The 10,898-nt window shown below is 46.0% G+C and overlaps 1 protein-coding gene across 1 annotated transcript; it reads right to left on the reverse strand.

Moving 5' to 3' along the window:
* Positions 1-371: 371 nt before the first annotated feature.
* LOC119900115 (tenascin-like) lies at positions 372-6,930 on the reverse strand. The gene is made up of 4 exons (XM_038714874.1): positions 6,678-6,930; positions 1,571-1,828; positions 971-1,228; positions 372-711 (listed from the first exon to the last, which is right to left on the reverse strand). The coding sequence occupies exons 1-4, from the start codon at positions 6,877-6,879 to the stop codon at positions 431-433; spliced, it is 999 nt and encodes a 332-aa protein (XP_038570802.1). The 5' UTR covers positions 6,880-6,930; the 3' UTR covers positions 372-430.
* Between the last annotated feature and the right edge of the window lie 3,968 nt (positions 6,931-10,898).

The following is a 10,898-nucleotide window of genomic DNA, read 5'->3' on the forward strand; positions in this document are numbered from 1 at the left end:
ACCGAATGATCACTCAAAGCAAAAATACTTATTTGGGACACTGGGAGATAGAGAAAAAACCACAAAACACAAACTAGATTGTTTTCTGGCCCTAAACAGAGATTATGAAATGGCAGAATATCTCTTTACTGTCAGAGATGTCAAGAAGAGGCAGATCTTACCAAGTACAGACACAGTGAACCTTGGAAGAGAGACATGAAAAGTCTTACCAAGAAAATATAGATTCTGTGAGCACTGTACAACAGGCAAGGAGGAGACAGACATTTTCTCCTGAAATATGATAATTAAATAAATAAAGCAAACCTTGCTGCCAAGTATGGCCTCCTTTCAGCCCTAATTCCAAAGACACTCCCCAAAACACAGTGAGTGCAGTGACTGCACAGGCAGAGTGCATGTATGTAGACAGGCAGGTAAAGGCCAGTCAATCATTTCATTTAGACTGAATAAGAAAAAATATCTTACCAGTGATGCTTACTCCGCTGCTTCTGACATTTTCAAACACAGTGAAGAGACTGAAATCATATTTAGTCCCACTTGTGAGTTCTGAGATTGTGTGTGTCACGTGTTCTCGTCCCTCTGATGCAGCAACATTTATCATCCTTCCATTGAATTCAAGTATATAGTTGAGGATGTTATTCACTTTATTCCACTGCAGAGTTATACTGGTCTCATTTTTTCCTACTGGTTTGAACTTTTCTGGGTTAGAAGGAGCTGGAATGTAAAAGACACAAAAAGAAAACTGTAAAAAAATAAAAGTGATTTTTTTAAATGACAGAATATTCCCAGTCTAATGTTGCATTTTGTTCAGTTTCCAAACAAACAAGTTGCATTCAGTTCCATTATTGTATCTGTAACCGTCGAAACTATGAAGTGAGCAACACCCCTCTGTTACTGAGACACTTTAAATTAGATATTGTTACAGAGCTCTGCTGTGGCTCTTGTAGCCTATGTCAGAGGAAAAACATCTTACCAGTGACTGCAGCGATGTTTACTCCTCTGCTTCTGACATTTTCAAACACAGTGAAGAGACTGAAATCATATTTAGTCGCACTTGTGAGTTCTGAGATTGTGTGTGTCACGTGTTCTCGTCCCTCTGATGCAGCAACATTTATCTCGCTTCCACTGAACAAAATGACATAGTTGAGGATGTGATTCACTTTCCTCCACTGCAGAGTTACACTGTTTTCATTTTGTCCAACTGATTTGAACTCTTCTGTGTTACGAGGAGCTGGAATGTAAAGAAACACAAATAAGGAAGTGTCACAAAATTTGATTTAAAATGTTACGTTTGCGTAGTTTCTTTTAAACAAATAATAAGTAGCATTCAGTTCCATTTTTAAGGTACTAGGATGTAAAAGACATGGAGAGGAAACTGACAAGATTTGACTTTTTTTGAATGACAGGATATTCCTACTAAAATGTTATGTTTTGTGCAGTTTTTCCAAACAAACAATGAGTTGCATTCAGTTCTAGTATTGTATCTGCAACAGTCAAAAATGTTAAGTGAGGGGTGTTGTTACAGAGCTCTGCTGTGGCTCTTGTAGCTTATGTCAGTGGAAAAACATCTTACCAGTGACTGCAGTGATGTGTACTCCTCTGCTTCTGACATTTTCAAACACAGTGAAGAGACTGAAATCATATTTAGTCCCACTTGTGAGTTCTGAGATTGTGTGTGTCACATGTTCTTGTCCCTCTGATGCAGCAACATTTATCTCGCTTCCACTGAACAAAATGACATAGTTGAGGATGTCATTCACTTTCCTCCACTGCAGAGTTACACTGTTTTCATTTTGTCCAACTGATTTGAACTCTTCTGTGTTACGAGGAGCTGAAATGTAAAGAAACACAAATAAGGAAGTGTCACAAAATTTTATTTAAAATGTTGCGTTTTGCGTAGTTTCTTTTAAACAAATAATAAGTAGCATTCAGTTCCATTTTTAAGCAGCTAGGATGTAAAAGACAAGATTTGACTTTTTTTGAATGACAGGATATTCCTACTAAAATGTTATGTTTTGTGCAGTTTTTCCAAACAAACAATGAGTTGCATTCAGTTCTAGTATTGTATCTGTAACCGTCGAAACTATGAAGTTCCCCTTCGAGGGAACTCGAACTGGGAGCCCGTTCTCGGCTTCTCCCGCTCGCGGTTTGGATCCGGAGACGCTGCAGCAATCCGACTCCGAGGAGGCGGACGTGCTCAGCTCAGTGGACGATGACTTCCGGGTGTCGGGCGGCGTCATCTAGCGACGCCCGACTATGACGTGCTGCTGGAGGTGGTGACTAGAGCCGTGGCTAAGCTCAACATCAACTGGCCACAGGAGGAGCAGACACCACAGGCTAGTGGTAGCTTGATGAAAGGTTTCTTAAGCACCACACGCAACCTCCACGCCGGTCTCTGCCATTCTTTCCTGATTTACATGATGAACTGAGTAAATCATGGGGCAGACCCTTCTCTACATGGCTTTCCACACCCCGATCACTGAACTACAGTAATGTGATGGGGGTTAGGGACCGTGGTTATGGGAGGATGCCTCAGGTGGAGGATGAGCTTGCGAGCTATCTCTCCCCTCGACTTGCGTCCTCCCTGGAGAAGCCGGCGTTACCATCCAAACCATGTCGCACCACATCCACGCTTGTGGGGAAGGCGTACTTGGCAGCGGGCCAGGCAGGTGCGAGCTTGCACACCACGGTGCTTCAAGCCTACCAAGCCAACCTGCTACAGGAGATGGTTCAGAGGGGGGGTCCCTCCGAGGAAGATCTGGCGGAGCTTCGCAGAACCACGAAGCGTTAGACGCAGTGCTAAGCGTTCCGCCAGTACCTCCCTCGCCGGTCTGGACCCAAGGCAGCTGAGGCTGCCAGGCGTAGGTCCCTTCCCTCTACGAGCTCCTACGGAGAGGAGAGGAAGCAGAGTGTCGCTTCTCGGGGGGCCCCCCCGAGGAGCTGGGGCAGCGAGACGGCGCTCTCACCCTCAGCCGTCTGAGAGACGCGATCTGAGGACCGTCATCCAGTCCCGACGGAGCTCAGGGAAGACCGGGGTAGGGGAGTCTTTCTCCCCTCCCGCACCCCCCCCCCCCCCGGAGGCCGACCGAGGTCCCCTCCGCCGTGGCAACAGGTGATGTTATCCCGCCGTTTACACGTTCAGGACGCACCTGCCACCATCGAGTCCGCGCCGTACTGCCTGCCCCGAGGGTCTGCAGGCGGACGGCATCCCAACTCACTCACCGTGGATCTTCGGCGGCTCTCCCCTGCCGTTCTGGGTCCACCAGAAGATCACACGAGACACCGACCACCGTTCCGTTGGCAGACTTTGCAGAGGCTTGGCGGAGCCTGACGAACATTTCTCCGTGGGTCCTGCACACTGCCATAGATGGGTATCGACTATAGTTCAAAACCCGCCCTCCAAATTCAACAGAAGAGAGGGGGTTGTTTGGACTGTGGTCCGCCCGGAGCAAGGTCCGGTGTTGGGACAGGAAGTTCGTACTCTGCTGAGGAAAGGGGCCGTGGAACGTGTCTCCCCCCAGACAGAGACGCCGGTTCTACAGCCGGTACTTCATAGTCTCCAAGAAGGACGGAGGGCTGCGTGCCCTATTTTGGATCTGCGGGTTCTAACCGGTCTCTGAGGAGATTCAGGTTCAAGTTGCTCATCATCCCCGCCATCGTGATGCACATCCAATCTGAGGATTGGTTTGTCACGATAGATCTAAAGGACGCCTATTTCCAGGTCTCCATCCGTCCTTCTCACAGGAAGTTCCTGAGGTTTGCCTTTGGGGGTGTGGCTTACCAGTATCGGGTTCTTCCATTCGGCCTGGCACTTTCCCCTCGCACATTCACCAAGTGTATGGATGCAGCACTGGCCCCGCTGAGGCTCCAGGGCATCCGGATTTCAACTTCATCGACGACTGGCTCATCCTAGCCCAGTCTCGAGAGTTGGCGGTTCGGCATCGAGATGTCGTTCTGGCTCGTCTGCGGCATTTAGGGCTGAGGCTCAACGCAAAGAAGAGCGTGCTGGCGCCCACCCAACGGGCTACGTTCCTAGGGGTTGCATGGGATTCGACAACGATGCGGGCACAATTGTCTCCGGCACGTGTCGACACCATATTGGCTGCCGTGAAAGGGGTGAAGTTAGGCCACGCCATCACTATGAAACACTTTCAACGAGTGTTGGGTCTCCTGGCGGCTGCGTCCAGCGTAATACCATCTGGACTGCTGCACATGAGACCCCTGCAGTGGTGGCTAAGGAACAAGGGTTTTTCCCCGAGGGGAAATCCTCTCCGTCTGATTTGGGTTACGCGCAAGTATCTTCGTTCCCTATCAGTTTGGAAGGAAACTTGGTTCCTGTCCCAGGGGCCCGTGCTGGGAGGGTCTTGTCGCAGGCTGGTTATTTCGACAGACGCCTCCCTCACGGGCTGGGGCGCGGTCATGGACGGCCGCTTTGCAAGGGGATCCTGGCAGGTGCATCGATCCGAGTGGCATATCAACTGTCTCGAGATGTTGGCGGTGTTCCAGGCTCTAAGGAGTTTCCTGCCCGAGGCCACCACGTCCTGATTCGTTCCGAAGAGAACAACACAGCGGTGGTGGCCTATCTGAATCACCAGGGCGGTCTGCGCTCACGCCCTCTGGACAGACTGGCGCGTCAGAGCCTCCTGTGGTCCCAGCAGAGGTTACTATCGCTCAGGGCGATGTATCTCCCCGGGACGCAGAATCAGGGAGCAGACCTGCTGTCGAGGCAGGGGCTGAGGCCCGGGGAATGGAGACTTCACCCCGAAGTGGTGGAGCTCTTGTGCGAAGAGTTCGGCCCCATAGACGTGGATCTGTTTGCGTCTCAAGAGACTACGCACTGCCCGCTATGGTTTCTCTTGTTCCTCCAGCCCCGTTGGGTCTGGACGCCATGGTACATTCATGGCCGAGGCTACGTCTGTACGCTTTTCCCCCAGTCGCTCTGCTCTGGAGTGGGTCCGCCAGGACAATGTCAGCCTACTGCTCGTAGCCCCGTTCTGGCCGACCCGGGTGTGGTTCTCGGACATCATGTCGCTCCTGGACGGCCCGCCGTGGCGGGTCCCTCTGAGGAGAGACCTGCTGTCCCAGGCGCAGGGCCGGGTTCTTCACCCTTGCCCCGCCATATGGCGACTGTGGGTCTGGCCCCTGAGGGGGCACAGTACCTAGAGGCGGGTCTAACAGCCGGAGCAGTCGAGACCCACCTGAGCTTCAGGGCCCCGTCCACACGGAGGATGTACGGCCTGAAGTGGAGTGTTTTCTCCACTTGGTGTAGGGAGCGGTCGGTGGACCCTGTTACCTGCACGGTGGTTCAGGTACTTGAGTTCCTCCAGGACCGGTTCTCTGCTGGTCTTTCCCCTTCCACCCTCAAGGTGTACATGGCAGCTATTTCCACATCCCTCTGAGGGAGGAGTCCTTGGGGAAACTTCCCTTGGTTGTGCGTTTCCTCCGTGGTGCCCGGAGGATGAGACCTGCGACTCGGTCCAAGGTTCCCACTTGGGATCTGGCAGTGGTTCTTGGGGCGGTGGCTGAGGCCCCTTCAAACCCCTGGAGTCAGCTGAGGCTAAGCACTTGACCCTCAAGATGGCCTTTCTCCTTGCTATCACCTCTCTGAGGAGGGTGGGGGATCTCCAAGCGCTTTCAGTTCCCCGCAAAGCCTGGAGTTTGCCCCGGGGAATATTAGGGCTATCCTGCACCCTCGTTCAGGATACATCCCTAAAGTGCCTTCTTGTGCGGCAGGGTCCACAGTGCTGCAGGCATTTCATCCTCCACCTCATGTGACGGCGGAGGACGGGAGACTTCATCTGCTCTGCCCTGTCAGAAGCACTGAGTATTTACACTCTGAGGTCCTCCCGTTGGAGGAAGGCTGACCAGCTGCTAGTGTGTTTTGGGTCTCCCAGGGCCGGGCTCCCTGTATCCAAACATACTATCAGCAACTGGATTGTTCAGACTATTTCCCTGGCCTATCAGGTGCGCGGTTTGCCTTCACCTGTGGCTGTGAGGGCTCATTCTACCAGAGGCATGGCGGCCTCTCGAGCCCTCCTTTCCGGGGCCTCTTTGCAGGATGTTTGTTTAGTGGCTGGCTGGGCCACTCCGCACACATTCATTCGGTTTTACAGTCTTGACCTTCCTTCGTCACCTGACACTCGTGCGCTCTCCTCTTAGTCGTGCCACTTTATTGCACACGGGGGCAGGCGGGGTTTTCGCCACGGTTTAGTGGGTATCTCATTCCCATAGTGTCGTAACCGACGCAGTTCGAGTTCCCTCGAAGGGGAACGTCTCGGGTTACGTATGTAACCCTGGTTCCCCGAGAAGGGGAACGAGACACTGCGTCGGCCCGCCGCACCTCTCTCCCCGCCTGAAGCGCCTGCTTCATAGTTAAGCTAATGATGAGTGTGTACAGGTGTGCTTTATACTCCTCCGGTTATTCCGTCACACCTTACCGTTCTAGCAACAAGCCAATAGGATTGGAGTGATTTCATTCACGTTCAGACCTGCTTCGCCTAGAGGCGTTCCCATAGTGTCGTAACCGACGCAGTTCGAGTTCCCCTTCTCGGGAACCAGGGTTACATACGTAACCCGAGACGTTAGCAACACCCCTCTGTTACTGAGACGCTTTAAATTAGATATTGTTACAGAGCTCTGCTGTGGCTCTTGTAGCCTATTTCAGAGGAAAAACATCTTACCAGTGACTGCAGTGATGTGTACTCCTCTGCTTCTGACATTTTCAAACACAGCGAAGAGACTGAAATCATATTTAGTCCCACTTGTGACTAATGAGATTGTGTGTGTCACGTGTTCTTGTCCCTCTGATGCAGCAACATTTATCTCCCCTCCATTGAATTCAAGTATATAGTTGAGGATGTCATTCACTTTCTTCCACTGCATATTGATACTGGTCTCAGTTTGTCCAACTGATTTGAACTCTTCTGTGTTACGAGGAGCTGGAATATGAACACACACAATTAAGGAAGTGTCACAAAATTTTATTTAAAATGTTGCGTTTGTGTAGTTTCTTTAAAACAAATAATAAGTTGCATTCAGCTTCAGTATTGTATCTGCAACAGTCAAAACTATGAAGTGAGCAACACCCCTCTGTTACTGAGACGCTTTAAATTAGATATTGTTACAGAGCTCTGCTGTGGCTCTTGTAGCCTATGTCAGAGGAAAAACATCTTACCAGTCACTGCAGTGATGCTTACTCCTCTGCTTCTGACATTTTCAAACACAGTGAAGAGACTGAAATCATATTTAGTCCCACTTGTGAGTTCTGAGATTGTGTGTGTCACATGTTCTTGTCCCTCTGATGCAGGAACATTTATCTCCCCTCCATTGAATTCAAGTATATAGTTAAGGATGTCATTCACTTTCTTCCACTGCAGATTGATACTGGTCTCAGTTTGTCCAACTGATTTGAACTCTTCTGTGTTACAAGGAGCTGGAATATGAACACACACAATTAAGGAAGTGTCACAAAATTTTATTTAAAATGTTGCGTTTTGCGTAGTTTCTTTTAAACAAATAATAAGTAGCATTCAGTTCCATTTTTAAGCAGCTAGGATGTAAAAGACATGGAGAAGAAACTGACAAGATTTGACTTTTTTTGAATGACAGGATATTCCTACTAAAATGTTATGTTTTGTGCAGTTTTTCCATACAAATAATAAGTTGCATTCAGTTCCATTATTGTATCTGCAACAGTCAAAACTATTAAGTGAGCAACACCCCTCTGTTACTGAGACACTTTAAATTAGATATTGTTACAGAGCTCTGCTGTGGCTCTTGTAGCCTATGTCAGAGGAAAACATCTTACCAGTGACTGCAGCGATGTTTACTCCACTGCTTCTGACATTTTCAAACACAGTGAAGAGACTGAAATCATATTTAGTCCCACTTGTGAGTTCTGAGATTGTGTGTGTCACATGTTCTTGTCCCTCTGATGCAGGAACATTTATCTCCCTTCCATCGAATTCAAGTATATAGTTGAGGATGCCATTCACTTTTTTTTTTTGTCCAACTGATTTGAACTCTTCTGTGTTACGAGGAGCTGGAATGTAAGGAACTGCCACAAAATTTGATTTAAAATGTTGCGTTTTGCGTAGTTTCTTTTAAACAAATAATAAGTTGCATTCAGTTCCATTTTTAAGCAGCTAGGATGTAAAAGACATGGAGAAGAAACTGACAAGATTTGACTTTTTTTGAATGACAGGATATTCCTACTAAATGTTTTGTGAAGTTTTCCCAAACAAATAATAAGTTGCATTCAGTTCCATTATTGTATCTGCAACAGTCAAAACTATGAAGTGAGCAACACCCCTCTGTTACTGAGACGCTTTAAATTAGATATTGTTACAGAGCTCTGCTGTGGCTCTTGTAGCCTATGTCAGAGGGAAAACATCTTACCAGTGACTGCAGCGATGTTTACTCCTCTGCTTCTGACATTTTCAAACACAGTGAAGAGACTGAAATCATATTTAGTCGCACTTGTGAGATTTGATATTGTGCGTGTCACATGTTCTTGTCCCTCTGTTGCAGGAACATTTATCATCCTTCCATCAAATTCAAATGTATAGTTGAGGCTTTTATTCACTGGCTTCCACTGCAGCGTTATACTGGTCTCAGTTTGTCCAACTGATTTGAACTCTTCTGTGTTACGAGGAGCTGGAATATGAACACACACAATTAAGGAAGTGTCACAAAATCTGATTTAAAATGTTGCGTTTGTGTAGTTTCTTTAAAACAAATAATAAGTAGCATTCAGTTCCATTTTTAAGCAGCTAGGATGTAAAAGACATGGAGAAGAAACTGACAAAATGTCTATTTTTGAATGACAGGATATTCCTACTAAAATGTTATGTTTTGTGCAGTTTTTCCATACAAATAATAAGTTGCATTCAGTTCCATTATTGTATCTGCAACAGTCAAAACTATTAAGTGAGCAACACCCCTCTGTTACTGAGACACTTTAAGTTAGATATTGTTACAGAGCTCTGCTGTGGCTCTTGTAGCCTATGTCAGAGGAAAAACATCTTACCAGTGACTGCAGTGATGTTTACTCCTCTGCTTCTGACATTTTCAAACACAGTGAAGAGACTGAAATCATATTTAGTCGCACTTGTGAGTTCTGAGATTGTGTGTGTCACATGTTCTTGTCCCTCTGATGCAGTGACTTTTATCTCCCTTCCATTGAATTCAAGTATATAGTTGAGGATTTGATTCACTTTTTTTTTTGTCCAACTGCTTTGAACTCTTCTGTGTTACGAGGAGCTGAAATGTAAAGAAACACAAATAAGGAAGTGTCACAAAATCTGATTTAAAATGTTGCGTTTATGTAGTTTCTTTTAAACAAATAATAAGTTGCATTCAGTTCCATTTTTAAGGAGCTAGGATGTAAAAGACATGGAGAAGAAACTGACAAAATTTGTCTATTTTTGAATGACAGGATATTCCTACTAAAATGTTTTGTGAAGTTTTTCCAAACAAATAATGAGTTGCATTCAGTTCCATTATTGTATCTGCAACAGTCAAAACTATGAAGTGAGCAACACCCCTCTGTTACTGAGACACTTTAAATTAGATATTGTTACAGAGCTCTGCTGTGGCTCTTGTAGCCTATGTCAGAGGAAAAACATCTTACCAGTGACTGCAGTGATGTGTACTCCTCTGCTTCTGACATTTTCAAAAACAGTGAAGAGACTGAAATCATATTTAGTCCCGCTTGTGAGTTCTGAGATTGTGTGTGTCATGTGTTCTTGTCCCTCTGATGCAGTGACTTTTATCTCCCCTCTATTGAACTCAGTGATGTAGTTGGGGATGTAATTCACTTTCTTCCACTGCAGAGTTATACAGGTCTCATTTCGGTCAACTGATTTGAACTCTTCTGTGTTTCGAGGAGCTGGAATATGAACACACACAAAAATAGGATTAAAAAAATTACAGGACGTCCTCCTTGGTAAAACTATTTAGGTGAAAAAACAGTTTTATTAGAGAGTGTTGAGTTGAGTGTGATAGTTTCAACACAATAAAATTCATTCATGACTGCCATAATATAACACAGACTTGTCATCAACCAAAAAAAAGGCTTTGCCGCTCCCACTTACATAGTTTTTCTACAGAAGAGATTGTTGTTGATGTTGTCCAGGCGTCAGTGAAACCCTAAAAACAGAATAGGAATCATTGCGGCCCAGAGAGAATCCCAAACATTATCTAAATCTATTTGTCACTGTACAAAATTGCCGGAAGTGTCCATCTGACTATGTAATCTACACTGTTGAGCCTATAATGCAATCTCGAATGCGAGTATCCCCAAGCAATGTAATTTCTGCTATTATCTTGTATCTATATTAAAAAAACACTCCTGTTTAGAGGCTTCTATTCTACTTTCCTTATAGGTACAAAGCTTACATCCCAAACATGTTGACCAAACAATTTGAGGGGAATGTAGGATCGTGTTGTGCAGGAACCTTGAGGAAACATCAGAGATCTTCAAATGCAAATGATGTCCCGGTTTTAGCATTTCGCACTTCTACCTCTGAATCTTCAAGTGCAACACCCAAAATATGCTAATAACAGACCTGACAAAAAAATTTATTCAGACACAACTGTCCAACCAGTGTATTTCTTTCAAATACAGATATTTTTGTGTACAAATATCTTTCAAGGGCTTCAGTTACATTGCCTTGTCTGAAACACAAAGTAAATAAAGATATAAAAGGTATAGCTCCCTTTCTATTTTAAAGTAAGTTATTTCCTCACCTGGGCTTGTTTCTATGAGGACGTGCTAACAGATTACTGCTGCAGAGAAATAATGAATTCATATTTCACCATCTGAAAAAGCCCATCATTCTTAAGTCTTTTTGTCTTCCTACATGCTGATTCCATGCAGCTTAACTTGTTATGATGCATAC

This window comes from Micropterus salmoides, unplaced genomic scaffold (genome assembly GCF_014851395.1).
Source record: "Micropterus salmoides isolate LMB-PRFRI ecotype aquatic unplaced genomic scaffold, ASM1485139v1 Ms_hic_scaffold_1254, whole genome shotgun sequence".
Taxonomy (NCBI): Eukaryota; Metazoa; Chordata; class Actinopteri; order Centrarchiformes; family Centrarchidae; genus Micropterus; species Micropterus salmoides.